Source organism: Rhodnius prolixus, unplaced genomic scaffold (assembly GCF_049639745.1).
Source record: "Rhodnius prolixus isolate KJV_2025 unplaced genomic scaffold, Rpr scaffold_3, whole genome shotgun sequence".
Classification (NCBI taxonomy): Eukaryota; Metazoa; Arthropoda; class Insecta; order Hemiptera; family Reduviidae; genus Rhodnius; species Rhodnius prolixus.
In genome coordinates this window covers 37,320,338-37,335,844 of record NW_027411603.1, presented here as the reverse complement: position 1 = coordinate 37,335,844, position 15,507 = coordinate 37,320,338, and the positions used below count along the sequence as shown (strand labels likewise).

At 33.6% G+C, this 15,507-nt stretch overlaps 1 protein-coding gene and 1 long non-coding RNA gene across 2 annotated transcripts; one reads left to right on the top strand and one right to left on the bottom strand.

Moving 5' to 3' along the window:
• Positions 1–1,067: 1,067 nt before the first annotated feature.
• LOC141452463 (uncharacterized) lies at positions 1,068–5,337 on the bottom strand. The gene is made up of 4 exons (XR_012457420.1): positions 4,608–5,337; positions 3,856–4,039; positions 2,973–3,456; positions 1,068–2,052 (listed from the first exon to the last, which is right to left on the bottom strand). It is a non-coding gene; the product is annotated as an uncharacterized lncRNA (long non-coding RNA).
• Positions 5,338–8,409: 3,072 nt separating this feature from the next.
• Positions 8,410–13,777, top strand: LOC141452460 (uncharacterized). Its single transcript, XM_074124641.1, has 2 exons — positions 8,410–8,554; positions 11,425–13,777. Exon 2 carries the CDS (start codon positions 11,426–11,428, stop codon positions 13,421–13,423), a length of 1,998 nt encoding a protein of 665 aa, XP_073980742.1. The 5' UTR covers positions 8,410–8,554; position 11,425; the 3' UTR covers positions 13,424–13,777.
• The last annotated feature ends 1,730 nt before the right edge of the window (positions 13,778–15,507 follow it).

Below are 15,507 nucleotides of genomic sequence, written 5' to 3'. Positions count from 1 at the left end.
TGTTACTTAAGTACAAATACCTTCCTATTTTATTCAAAACGCTTTCTCAAAAAAAATTGTTATTGAGGATGGTTTGGGGACCGCAACTATAATCATTATTTAAAAAGATCTCTCCAGTGGTAGTTAGGTTCCGATTTAACACCTTATCAGGTTATAATGATAGAATTGCTTATCCCAAATTTTAAAAAAATCTGTAAAGCAGATATATAACTTTGCAAAATAGACAAAAAGAAAAATCTATCCAAAAGTTACAAAAATCTCCTTAACAAAAACTTACAGTTTAAAAAGTTAAGTATAAGGGTTGATTAAACGCCAAAAGGTACACAAATCAGCGAGTACCCAACATTTCATTAATACTTCATTAATACTTAAGTAATTCTACTGCATTAATTTTCATTAATAAGTTATTTTTTAGAATTTATTAGATGTCACAGACCCTTATGCTGGCCACTTCATTTATAATATTTTTTTGTTATAATTATGATAAATCACATATATACGTACATGCATGTTAAATTAGAAAAAGACAAAGTTAGAGTAGGCTACTGCCTTGAATTCGTCTTACCGAAATATTCGTGAGCACAAATAATACACAGATAATAACAAGTAGATTATTCAACAACAATTATTCATTTCTCAATTGTAATTTAATTTAGTCCCCCTAATTTTACTTATAGTAAAATCCTGGAATAATTAGCTGTCCTAAAAATATGCATATCTTATTTACTTTATATTACATATATACAACATTGTGGTATGAATACCTAGATTGAGAATGTAATTGAAGAAAACTATATTATTTGCGATAAAGCCAGATAATTATTACCTATTATTATAAACGTTTGACTACTTCATACAATAACAATTACTTTAATCGAAGAATGAACTTAAACCGACGATTTTTATTTAAAAATAAAAATAAATAAATAAAATAAAATCATTAATGTAAGTTTTTTATAAAAAAAAGTTTTGAATTTTTTAGCCTCATATTTTTTTTTCTTTTTAACCTGTAATTAATAGTTTGATTATTATAAATAACTAGATATTACAGTCAATCTACAGGCTACTTGAACATATATTTTGTAGACGAAAATGGCCAGCATAAGGGTCTGTGACATCTAATAAATTCTAAAAAATAACTTATTAATGAAAATTAATGCAGTAGAATTACTTAACTATTAATGAAGTATTAATGAAATGTTGGGTACTCGCTGATTTGTGTACCTTTTGGCGTTTAATCAACCCTTATACTTAACTTTTTAAACTGTAAGTTTTTGTTAAGGAGTCAGTAAAAGAAATGTATTGATATCATTGAAGCAGACCCTTTCGACAAATACTTTACTTTTAAGCTCAATATTTAGTTCAAAGAAGAGACGCGAAATTTAATCTTTGAGGGTCAGCATTTTGTGAACTAATAAGACCTGTATAAAAAGTCCTTGAACTTCTAAGTAAAGTAAAAAAAAAGTTGAGTAGGTGAACATATCGAATTTTAAAGGAACAAAGTAAAACATAAATTATTTCTACCTTTAAAATAAAAATAATTACAGTCATAATTAGACTATTATGTTACAGTTGTTAAAATAATATTGAAATCAATTAAATTTAAATCCAATAACCGAAAAGCTGATACATTATGACTACTACTAAAACCAGCATATCGTATATTACAGTTTTAACAAGTTTTATGTTGTATGACGGGATTTACTCAACCCATTTGCTGTAATAAAGGCTGCTTCAAAGGTCAAGTTCGTTTCAATTCGTACAAGCCTTGTTTCGTATATCTTGTTTCTTTTAAGTTCTCTTTAAAATAAATAAAAAAGGAAAGAAAGAGGGAAAAAAGTAATTTTATTACAAATTTTGAGGAATTTTAATCTTTATATATTGACATTGTTTGACCTTAAGTGATGCAAAGAAAAATAAAAATCAATAAGAAATCAGATCATGGGCTTGAATCTAGCTGGTTGCTCTTAAATTCCTTATTCTATGTTCTACAGCTTACTGACTGGTGATGACACTTCTACTGTTAAGAACCACAATCTTCTGAGACAATTACTGGAAAAAAAAAAAATCAGTGAGACATGTACTGAAAGATCCTCGCTGCTAAAGACATCAGATGTTCTGAAGGGAGAGTTCACAGACCATTCGCTAAAAATATTTTTCCTCTTACTCAAGTGATCTGAGTGAATCATCAGTACCACATGTTTGGCTGCTTGTAATATTTCACCTTCAGAAAAAAAAAAAAAAAAAAATCATGTATTACATTACAGCCATTTTCAATAAAAGTGGACAACGGATTTGTGGTGGCCGCATTTAGAATCAAAACAAAAATTAATTTCCAATGATTTCAGTCTTGGAAACACTGAATGTTATATTTTTTCAAATCATAAAATACCAATTGATCAAAACCCTCACCATGTTGTCATATATTTGAGAGAATAAATTCGTATAAAGTGGTCAGATTCTTAAAACACTGTCCTGGCCAACCGTAAACCTCTACACAACCATAACCTTTGGAACAGTAGTAAGGTTTCCAAAAGCCACCAAATCATTCCACATTAACTTAAGCCAGCAAGCAACTGGAAGTGTACATCTCTTCATTAAAAACCAAGCAAATCGTTCGTTAAATCCTGGATTAAATTTATTAATCCATTTGGAATCAAAACTAACGGATTGTGGATAGATAGAGGTTTATTTTATTGGATGACTGTGTAATGCACAATAAGTTTGGTTTAAATGTGTGTACAAAAATAATAAATAAATTTAACATAAAGGAATATTAACAAACGCTAAATAAATGCCTTTTCACTTAGCAGTGAAAGACTAAGAATGCATAAACATTAAAAATAATGAATTAAATTAAAACAAAATATCATATAATTATATTGAGTCTACAAATATTTAAACCACTGTGAACAAGTGGTAACTATTAAAATTGATAGTGGTTTTTATGTAATTGACGGACATGCAATTACCTCCAAACATTTTACTACTCAACTATAATGCGTTCATCCCATATATCCCTCTCACTTGATGGTCGGTGAAGACTGCTGCGAGACAAAGGAAGGCCTTTTACTTAAAGTGAAACATTCTTAGCCATTGGACAGTCGAATTATGTGCCGTTCCCTCTCACAGCTTACACTGAGAACTGGCCCACTCTGAATACCAATTCTACAGCTCCTCACACACATAATAAAGAGACGGCAGAAAAGAGTAGTATGCACGTTTTTGTTCTAAAAATAGCTTGAATAACAGAATGGACATTAAATTGTTGGATCACAGAACGGTTCTCGTTGTAGAAAATGATAGCTTATATTTCAGTCATTACATTACCTGAAAACTGACCACGAGAGTAAACAAAATAGAATAGTAAGCTGAGAAACCTCACAGTGGAATGCTAGTATCTACTTTTGCTTCAAAATTTGTCCTTTGAGCTTCCAGTCCATTATTTTTTTCCCCCTTGAACATTTCAGAGCATTTCTTTACCGTCTGAAGGAACATTGACAATCATCTTAAGCTGCAGGAACTAGAATTGCTGTCTTCATCAATATAAATGAAATAAACTCTAATAAATGATGTAATAAATTAAGAAAATGTTTATATTATATCCAAATGATAAACTTGCAGAATCTAACAGGCCCAGAGTGATGCAGTTAAAAACTTGTCAAGGTTAAATAATAAAACAGCCTGGTTCAGTTAATATACTTCTTTTTATAATATAAACCTTGAGGGACTGTTGTTCGTTGACACAAGGGCGTTTTCTTTTTCTTTATTAGAAAATTTTTATCAACTACTTATACTTGGAAAATGTTTACCAAGTAAACCAGAACTACCTGTTTTATAATATTAAATTTTTACCTTCTTTCTCCACCTCATCGTTGCAATACAGGTCTAGTAGCTGGGTACTAGACACATGTACACTTCTTATTATCCAAGTGTGTTTGATCTGGAGGCTCCTGGACAGTATTCTCTTTTCCCAGACTGGACAGACAGCGTAGAAATTCCGTGAGGGAATACATTAAGTGCTGTTGAAACTCCTTCCCTATAATTTGTGTTTAGCATTCAAATTTTAGCAATTAGCCTGCAGTATTGGCGTAATTAAAATGTTTTGATGTTAAAATAAAAAGTTGTCTAATTTATAAAGTTTTTATTAAAACTTTAAAAACCCTTAAGAATATATAACCTAAGATTGGTACAATTTTCCTTTTTTAGATCATTTATTTATTCTTAATTGTGTATGAAGGCCAGGGTCATGTTGATGAAAGATTATTTTTACAGCGAATTTAATAATGAATGACCTTTGTAAACATTAAATTTAATCAAAGCGTCTATCAAATTTATGGTATTTGAAAAAAACTTGACCTATCATTGAGTGAAAATAATTACTGTCATTGATGATATTTATTTTTACCCGTTCTTTTTATTTGTTGAACATTCTTTTTGTTGTCTGCCAATGATCAAGAATGTTCTTAGGTTTGGTATTTTACTAACATATTGAATGCTTATTATTATTATGCAGGTAATGTGACCATAAACTGCACTTAAATGGACTTTACAGGAAACCATAACAATAATAACTGTCTTAAGGATTTTTGTAGAAAAAAACTTACGAGTGATGTTGCAGATCTGCATGTGTGTAATGTTTATACAAAATTTTTGTGCAGAATTACATTGATACAAAGTTTTTGCATGCTCGATCAGAACTTCCATCAATTTGTAGTTTTACTGGATTGTATCGGCCATACTTTCATAACTTCTCCGTTTAAACTAACTGGGCTAGTAACTGCCTGTGCTACAGTTTACTCATTATTAAAGGAATCGGAATGCAGAAGGCTTGGCAAAAATAATAATTATAAAACAAACTAGACGAAGTTTCAAGACCATAAAACTGTTAGTGATAAAAGCCAAATATAGAAAAAAAAAAAAAAAATTATTTTCGGCATTAAAAAAAGATTAAATGACCTTAATTTATTCAGTTAAAAAAACAAAGAGTGGCAAACTGTTTATTTACTTTTTGACTTGTTAGTTGTTAGTAGAGGGAGTAAACGAGCAAAATCCACTGCGAACAGGATAAAAAGATGTCATGATTCCCTTAAATGTCAGTGTTGTTGGTACCTGGAATTTAGACATCTATAATTTGCACAAATATGTAAATACGAACGACTGTGTGTAATGATGGGCTAGAGTTTGATGTTACAACGCAGTTGTCTGCAGTCCAATTGTATTTATTGAGTGTTTTGGATGAGCAAGTTGCTGGAGGTCCGCAAGGATGTCAAGAGTACTGGAAAAGTGCAATTTTATTCCCCCTTCTCCGAGATTTGACTTGTTTAATTGGAATAAAAGACAAAAAAACATTACTCATCTTTTAGAGTTATTTTCTAAATCTATGGTTATGGGCAATGCGAGATTAGCAATTTTCATTTTTAAACATTTTCAAGCTTACAGCAGTTTGATCATTGAAACAGTATTAATTAAGACGAGCAATAAGCTTTGGTTGAAACAATTTGACGTTCATTGGAGACAAGTACTTGACAAAAGGTTTAAATTACTGTCACTGCTGCTTGAAATACGATCAAAACTATCGCTACATTACAAAAGACCAATCTACTCAACGATACCTAAGTCGACAATTGAAGTTATTGGGTTCGACCAAGCCTTTTATTACCCCTTTTAATAATAAAAAACCCCCAGAACAATCATTAACGCTCTTCTAAGTAGTAAATGTTATCCTGCAGCAAGAGCTTTCTGAAATGGTTAAAACCTAATATAAACAGTTTCATTCGACTCTCAGTATACGTAGCATCTTGGTTCCTCTTTTCTTTCAAATAATCTACCACAGACGACTAAAAAGAACTGGCCACGTGACTCCCTTACGGGGGGCTAAGTGGTAAAAGGAACATTACGTCATATGAAGACTAGCCAAGGGAAGAGTTCTCCTCACAAGCGGCTCATGTAATTATTATATTTAATTTCACACATTTACTGCGTTATTATTTACAGATCTAACCAATAAAAATAAAAACATAAATGTTTGCCCATTATATTACACATGAAGATACGTACTTTAATTATTATTAAACGCACATAATTATTTTTATTTTTAATTATAAATTGGAATAAAGCGGAACAATTAAAAAGGCGTTTTGTGTTAATAAATATATTCGCTGGAAACACATTATAGCTAGCCTTTTTATTCAGCGCCACAATTATTTGTGAATCAGTCATAAAATTCTTAATAACTTTAGTAATTGAAAGAGTATGTCACGAATAGTTAGTTATAATTAGTATGGCAGTGACCTTTTCTGTGTGTGTCCGTATATCTGTCTGTATATTTAACGTTATGTTTTGAATTTGTTTATCTAACAGTCTATTTCCGTCTTTCGAATAGAATCCGCCAGTAGAAGGGCGTGCGCACCATTCGCAAATTACATTATCCAGTTCAACAGTAGAAATGAAGTTCATGTGACTTGTAAATAATTTTTTCATATAGAAGAATATTTATTCGTTTCTTTCTTTTCATTTCGAAGAAGAAAACTATGTAACAGTGTTTTGAATAGTGAATTTAAAAACTATATTAAATATATATTATATTAAGGTTGTAAATTAATTAAAAACCTTGTTTATAACGTGAACAATTTGGGAAAACTTGGCTAACTAATGCAAGATTTTTTTAAAAATAAAATACAATTTTGTGGATGTAACGCACATAATCTAATCGCACTTGACTGCGTTCAATTAGACAAATTTCTTTTCTGAGCAAACATTTTACCTGAATATTACTTTCTTCTTAAGGATATATAAATGATAGAGTAGTGGTTTATACCAGAGTATGCCAAATTAATTTGAATTAATAATAAGAACAGTATATTTTCACCTGACATCCAAAATACTCAATAAATACCATTGGCTTCCAGTCGAAGTAAGCAACTGCTTGGGTTCCACGTTCATCAGTACATCAGTCTTGCATATTTTGAATAAAATATTTGGAAAACAAAGAAGCAATGAGCGAGTTCACAACTGCAGTAAATAGAACAGGGCTCCCAAGTAAACGAGAAGAAAACTAACTATTTGGAAACTTCCAGAGAACTTAAGAGAAGTCAGGATAACCTGCAGATCGAGGACAATATCTTTCAAGCATCTAGAAGTGGTTGTCACAGGGAATAACAATGTAGGCACTGAGGTGAGGACAAGATTAATTGTAAAGTAAATGTGGTAAACAGCAGGTGATAACAGATGTTACTTTGCCCAACAATCCTGTAACATCTCCTACAGAAGCCAAATTTACACTCTACAAAACCGTGATTCAGGCTAGTTGTAATGTACGACCCAGAGACATGATTTCTCTTACCAGTGCCGACTAGCGAGTGTTGGGTGCCTGGTAGAGAAGAGTTGTCCATCGAATTTATGCGACAAGGCCATTTGGCGTGGACTTACATACGAGGAGCTAAGAAAAATTTATGAAGAGGCGGACCTGTTAGCCAGAGTGAAGCAAGCAAAGTGGGAATGAGCTTGCCACGTAATAAGCATGGAGAGCAGCCACTGTCCGAGAATAGCGATGGATGGTAAGCCTTAGGGCAGAAGGCTCAGATGAACCCCATCTTACAGTTGGATGGAGAAGGAGCTGAGGATCAAGGGGTCAGAAGATGAAGAGTGAAGGCCCGGGTAAGAGAGGAATGGCTACAAGTAACTGTGGAAGCCTTGGTACTTTTAAGGTCGGTCGAGCCATAGAAGAATTCTTCCCAAGAATTCAAGTAAACCTGAAACCTTTATTTTACAGATTAGAATCGCATTTCGTAAGTCTGATCGCAAACTTTTCTTTTGCTTCTAAAAAAAATTGCCAGAAATCAAAACTGCATTAATAACCCGAGCAAAATTGCACATTTTATTCAATAATTATTGAATTCAATCAAATGAAATATACATTTCTTATTATCGAAAAAATTATTTAATACAAATAAAATTGATAACTAATTAAATCAGAGATATTTCTTTAGTTACTATTTATAGTTATTCTGGTTTATTCATTAGTGAATTGAAGGATAATATTAAAGATATACAAAGAAATAATTTGTCAATTTGAGTATTGGCGGACACTTTGATTAATTATTGTTCAGAGTTAATAACTTATAGAAGCACAGGTGGAATTAAAGTATTGTTCCAGTAACAATGACCTTAATAATTTTCTAATCGTATATTTTTTCCCTGACGTTGGAACTGATCAGAATAGCATTAATTAAAGACAAGGAAATACATAGTGACGCTTGAGCTCAAGCTGAGATTTCAGTTGATTCAAAACTAGAAAAAAAATTGTCATTGAGATCTATATCCACTAATATTAATTATTATTATTAAAGTGCTCAGGATTGCGAAGTGCATTTAGAAATTGCACAATATCATTGATTTAGGAGATACAGGAGTGGTACTGACCATCGAAGAGTTCCAGCGCCAATACTCCCATCAAGGGGAGAGATATTCCCCTCTCCAAAACGAAGGCTTCATATATAAACAGCACTTCTACCCCCCCGGCCATCAGTGTTCATTCCGACGTCGATCTCAGGTAATAGTAGTGTTTCTATTTTACAGTAATATACTTCTCTTAACAGACATTACTCTTAGTTTAAATCGATTTTTTCTTCTCTAATAACTTAATTTAAAAATTAATTATAATTAAGTAATTTTTGATATGAAACATCTTTTACTGCCCTCATGATGAATGTGAAACGATTTAACTTACACATTTGCTTCAAACTTCCAAACTTACATCAATACCATAAAGGTTTTCTGTAAACGGTACAGGTTGCATCCCATCTCTCATGAATGTCATTTACTGATATTTTTTTTAAAATACAAATATTAAGCCGGCTTATTTGCCTATAGACTTAAAAAGGACATACTTGAAACTGTTTTGAAACACACACAAATAATGGAAAAAGTGTTCAGAAAATTCCAAATACTCTCAATCTCATTTCTTCAAGTTCTGAATTTTGGCCACCATTTTGGACACCTAACTAGATATGTCAATGGCGATTTAGTTTTATAGTCTTAGGAGTTATTTTATGGTAAGGACTGTTTTTTGCTGAAAGCAGCTGTAAATATCTTTGTTATGATACCACTTGTTCAAAAGCTATTTTTCTTGGTTACTGGTAGCTGCAGGGAATCTTGTACTTTTGCTAGTTACATCCCGTCTTTAAACAATTAGCTTCTTTTTTTTAAAAAAATAATTCTAGCAGTTACAACTTGTGACAGCAACCTTTTCAGTGCCTTAGTCTGAACAGTGGTTTCATCGTTTCAGGCAATGAGTCGTAAGACTCTCTGGAAGATGATCCAAGAGTTCCACTATCAGTATCCTAATATTATTATTGTCAATGATGGATCTGGAAGGATTTAGTAATAAATTACCTGATGCCACAATAGCCCCATTTGAGTGTCCCTATTTTCGTTTCCCCAATATACGTAAGTAATAAACTAGATTTAGGGTACAGTAAGCCAGAATAGTTGTTCGCATAAATTTTCAGTAGATACTTAGTGCTTTGCATGAATGTTGCGACTACTATTATTGGGTGCCCATATTTTTTAGACTGGGACTCGGCAATGACCTCACAATCCCGAAAGAAATAGCTATCTACTTCCCTTAAAGGGATTTCTTTATCCTAATAAACTGTTTTCTAATATTTTTTAATATGTGAAAAAGTAAAGTTATATCTAACGCTTCAGGCAGAGTTACATTCAACTAGCAAATGAAGTGACGTATACGGAAGCGGATACAGTTACTAAAGGATACATTGCTATAAATTTTGTGTTAAAGAGTTTACCAAAGAGTCACCAAAGAGTTTACTGAAGAGCCCAACGTAAACATTGCATAAATGTTAAAAATTCTAAACAAACATGTCCATTTTAATTTTATTGACTCAGAAAAAGATAATTCTACTGAGTATTTCACTTCAATCACATAGAAGATCAACTAATGTGATGAAACAAATGGCAGTTTCAATAATTACCAAGAATGTTGTGCAAATAGTTCATCTAAGTACAGTGTGTAAAACAATAAAATAATACAATTGGCCCAGAAGATTGATTCAGAACTGTTCTCAGAATATCCAGATGTTCACAATAATGTAAATGAAATGTAAACAATATTTCTATTAGTTTTTAACTTTGTTTCAATACTAAAGATAGTATTTTTAAAAGTGTACAGAATTTTAGTTCTAAGAAGTTGGCCTGCTGCTATTAATAGAGTCAATGTTTTTACTGAATACAATTCCATGTGTGCATATTTCAACTCTAGTTAATTTGGGTGCTCTCTTAGAAACTTAGTTATCTTAATTAGAAAACTACCACAGTTATATTACTGATATTTAAATCTAAAATTTACATATTACAACACAATATTTAAGTAAAACGAAGTCTGTTATTTCATGTTTGTTGCTTAATTAAATAGTACAATTAATTCTACTTACTATTTTTACATTCTTCTACCCTTAATAAAAGGAAAATTCAACAAAATTGGTATGAAAATTCACACGTATATCTATTTTACAAATTTTGTTTAAACGTTAAAAGTTTGAGTCTTAATGATTCTTACCCCCTTATATAAGATAGATTCTTATATTATACCAAAACGGTACCTTAAGGGGGATATAAACTACCTCTTCGCTACAAGCGAACTAATCTTTTTCTTTTTTTACTAGAATAAAAGTTAAAGATGTACTTGCGACTACTGACTGTACCATGGTTCTAAAAATTCTGAGGACCCGTTTTAGCGAAAATCTCAAACAAGAGAAAGATCTACTTATTAAAATGTTACATCCGTTCAGAGGATTCCCAAGGCAAAGTCATTGCCAGTTTCCAATGGCGACTCAAAAATAAAATTTGAAGCGATTTATTAGTGCTTGAATTAGTGTAAACATAATACAAACTCATTCTATTTTTAAACATATTGTTTCTATAGACTTCAGGGGACCTTATTCAGTGCTTTTACGATGTAAATTTTTATATTTAAAAAATGTCACGTTCCTAATATTATTAAAAGTGGAAGAAAGTTTACAGTTATAGTGGTAAGCCTTCTACCTGGTGGCCTTTAATTACAAACTATCGATTTAAGTATCGTGGAGGGAGGCAAATTCCGTAAATACTACACTTCTAAATTTCTCACATTTTATTTTAAATAAAGTGGCTAGGTTAAGACTATACCACAGTATATGTTTGCTTTGCAGGCATTATTTGTTATTACTAGTATTATTTAATCTTGTAAAGAAATACGAATAATAGATGTTTCATGTTAGGGAAGGAACCCTGATTAGAAACTGATCCGAAAGTTTCGTTTTCCCCTCATTTTCTAGCTTCTAAGTCGATACACCACTAATTGTTCTTTAAACTTTTGAATCGATTAGTGAAACTAATCAAGAAATTCGCTATTACCTGTTTCAGAATGTTGGGGATCCTTTACTTGTTGTCCTGTGTGGGGGCAGTGCTCTGTGGGACAGTCGAGGTGGCAGGACCATTTGTACAAGATGCTGCAAGAACGTCGATAGCTTATGGCAATACCGCATTTCTTGAAAGGTATGGTTTCGGAACACCATTTGGTGGAGCTGCTTTCACCACTCCCTACTTAGCTGGAGTCCAAGGAGGTGTAGTTGGGGCTCCTCTTGCCGCTCACGTGGCCCATTCTGGTGTAGTCGCCCCATTCCTGGCTGCTAGAACAGGTGTAGCTGCCCCATTTGCTGCTGTAGGTGCCCCAGTAGCTGCTGTATCTTCACCTTTACTGGCTGCTCGTACTGCAGTAGCTGCTCCAGCTTACGACGTTGCACCTGTAGCTGCTGTAACAGCCGCCCCTTTTACAGCTCATGCAGCTGTAGCTGCCCCAGTAGCTGCGGTATCTTCACCTTTACTGGCTACTCGTACTGCAGTAGCTGCTCAAGCTTATGATGTTGCACCTGTAGCTGCTGTAACAGCCGCCCCTTTTACAGCTCATGCAGCTGTAGCAGCTCCTTTTGCACAAGTTGCTGCTGCTCCCGTTGTTTCTACAGTTTCACATGTACCAGGAGTTGCTCAAGTACCCGTTACGAAAATCGAGGCACATCAAGCTTTAATACAAAACGTAGTTGATGTAGCAAAAACCAATTTAGCGTCTAGAAAGTTTGAAATAAGAAGGCCAGCTATTCAAAAAGAGTTTTACGATATTGAGGAACGAGTATCGGTAAGGCCTGCTGGATCAGCAGTTGTAGAATTGGATCAACCAATTTCAAAGAACCAGCGTGGACCAACTGTAATAAGCCCAGCACCAGAACCACTCGTTTCCTCGGCACCTCTTCGCGCTCTTCCTGTAGCTCACGCTGTACAATCTCCTGCTTTTCTTCCCTCTTTGGGAGCGGTCCCAGTACATTCTTACCCAGGAACTCCATTGCAGCCAGTGATTCCTTCTGTTGGAGTAACAGCAGTTCCTACACGACCAGTTGGACCAGTTGGACCATCAACTCCTCGTCCAGTACTGCCAGATCTTCCTGAATCTGATGATACTGAATCTATTTCTGTAGAAAACCCTGAATTTGGACGGGCCAGATTTGGTCAACAGCAGCAAATACAAAGAGCAGGTCAACTTGACGGAGTACAAATTCAACGGATTTTCGAACAATCTCGTGCTCAAGCTGAAGCAGGTGCACAGCAGGAAATTCAAGCTCGCGCCAAAATTCTAGCTGATGAAAGAGCACAATTGGAAGTCCAAGCTCGGGCGAGAGCTCAAGCCGAAGAAAGAGCACAACAGGAAATTCTGGCTCGCGCAAGAACCCTGGCCGATGAAAGAGCACAGCAGGAAGTCGAAGCTAGAGCAAGGATCCAGGCTCAGCAGCAATTAATTGAACAACAACAATTTTTTGAACATCAACAGCAACAGTTATTAGCTCGCCTTAGGTCTCAGCAACCTCTTCAACGCCAGTCAGTTGAACCAGCTCCAGTTAGAGAGAATGTTGAGGCTGCTTTTAGAAGTGGGGAAGTTAGACAAGGCGGTGTTTTCTCAGGAGGTCTTGCTAGGGTTTCTGCTCAAGCAGGAGAAATAGCATCAGTAAGAAATCTTCCCGAAGTAGAACATTCAAATCAAGCTAGACTAATAGCGCTACTTACCGAACGTGGCCCAGTGACTGAAGTACGTTCTGGTAATGGTTTCGATGGACGTGTCAGAGCTAGAGTACTGTCAGCTACCCCAGCTCCGCTAGATGCTCTTGCTCAAGATGAGAAAGTAAGCACAAGAAGAGTAGTAGTAAACCGACCCATACAGACTGTACAGGAAGTAGATGTAGTGGAACCTTTCACAAAAATAGAACGAGTTGCTGTCCAGCAGCCTGCACTCGTCAAGACAGCCAGGCTGGGTGTGGCAAACGTACCCACAGCTGTCCCAGTTCACACCTACACTCATGCTCACTATGCTTTCTAATTCTTCTCTCACAAAAATCTATATTTTCCGAAATTCGATTAAACTTTAACTGATATAAATTATAAAAATTATGTTCAATAAGTGTAATAAATTCGATGAAAAATTTGGAAAGATAATGTTTGCCTTATCCTGTACTGGAATGAAAACGTCTTCTCCTGTACTTGAGTATTCCTAAAAATTGTAGTCTGAAGTTAATTTTAAAATAACATCAACATGTACAAATTCTGGGTACCCATTATGAAATGTAAATTGTGTATATTTATGTTTTTGATAATAAATATTATATATTCACGTGAATAAATAATTTAAACATTCTTTTCTTTTCGATCAAAATAAATTAGTGTCTTGTATTTATTTTTTGTAATTAATTATTAACTTTAGTACCAAGATTGAAATAATAACATAAATTATGTGCCTTACGACAAAAGTTGTACATATCCTCCTGCCATATCTGATATATATATATTTTTTAAATCATTAGCCAAATTCAAGTGTTTGCTATGTTTTAAAAAGAGTACCAACATTATTTACTGGCTCTTCAAATTGTACTGCAACAGCCTGAAGCTGAATGAGCGCTTAATCCACAAAAAGAGGTAATACGGAAACTGTTTCTAATAGAGCAACTATTACTTACCTTTTTAAGACACTTTGCTCTTAAAAATATTTTAAAAGGTGAAGCAAAACTAATAACAAATAAACTGAATCTTAGGGAAACAATCACTTCTAAAATATCTGATCATGTGAAGTATCTTCTTTTAGTATTTATTAAGAAATTATTTGTAGAATTTTGTCTACGTGCACTAAAAGAGAACCAGTTTTGTGCAGTAAGAAGAGTTAGTTTGACTGAAGGTTCGGCTCTCCGAAGAAAGAAAATCCACGCCTTTATTTTTTTTGCCCAGTGGCCTCTCACCAGAATCCTTGGTCTAGTCAAACAAAACAGGAGGAGCGCCCAATTGGTGGGTACCACCTTAGACCATCTTAGTCGCGGTGACAAAGGCTTTTTTCGTGAACTCTTGTAGAATTTAATCTAAGGGAGAGCAAAAACCCCCTCTGTTTAACTTTACAATCGCATTTTTGTATTTTCTTGTTCTACTGATTCAGTGCCAAAAATTAAACGCAATAAATCAGAGTAATTAAGTTTAACAAACAACAGAGATTTTTTCTATGCTTGGTACGCTAAATAAATCTAAAATCCACTAACTCTTTTATTTGAAAAGTTTTACCAGAGAAATCTAATCAAAATGGTTCTAAAATCTAAAATGCGATGTCCAACTTCATGGAGGATTGCCAGACGCTGCAATTTTATTTATTTTATTTAATTTGTTGTCAATAGTGGTTATTATTTTATTATATTTTTTGGCGGGGGCAATAGATAGCTGAAGGATCAAATTATTATTATTATTTTTTAAACTTGATTGAGATTTATTCAACTGAACAAAAATAAATGCACCAAGTAAAACAATGACATGTATTAGTAATTATTAAATTACAATAATTGCAGGTGTTAAGTCGTTCTTCGCAACCTTAACTAGTACCACTAAAACATTGATACTTACACAAGTTATGGATCAAACCTTTCTCTACATTTCAGTAAAGAAATCATTAGAATCGGAACAATATGAAGAGAGAATAGAGGTTTGAAATTTGACCGAATTGCAAAACCTCCAAAATTTAACCTTCTATATCTCCAAAACTAGGGTCACTGACTGATTGCTATCTATGCCAGGTATAGAGCAAACTTCTACAATACATTTCAGTAAAGAAATAATTATAATCGGAACAATACGAAGACAGATATAAAGGTTTGAAGTTTCAACGACTTGCAACACCACCAAATTTTAACCTTCTATATCTCCGTAACTAGAATCAGTAAAACATTGCTACCTATGCCGAGTGTACAGCGTACTATTCTCTACAATTCGGTATAGAAACCATTGAAATCGGATCAGTATGAAGAGTGATATAAAGGTTTGAAATTAGAACGATTTACAAAACATCCAAAATTTAACCTTCTACGTATATTTCCATAACTAGAATCACTGAAACATTGCAATTTATGCCAGTTATAGAGCAAACTTTTCTCT

Excerpts from the sequence above, each read along its gene's own strand:
- LOC141452460 (XM_074124641.1), top strand. The coding sequence starts at position 11,426 with ATGTTGGGGATCCTTTACTTGTTGTCCTGTGTGGGGGCAGTGCTCTGT.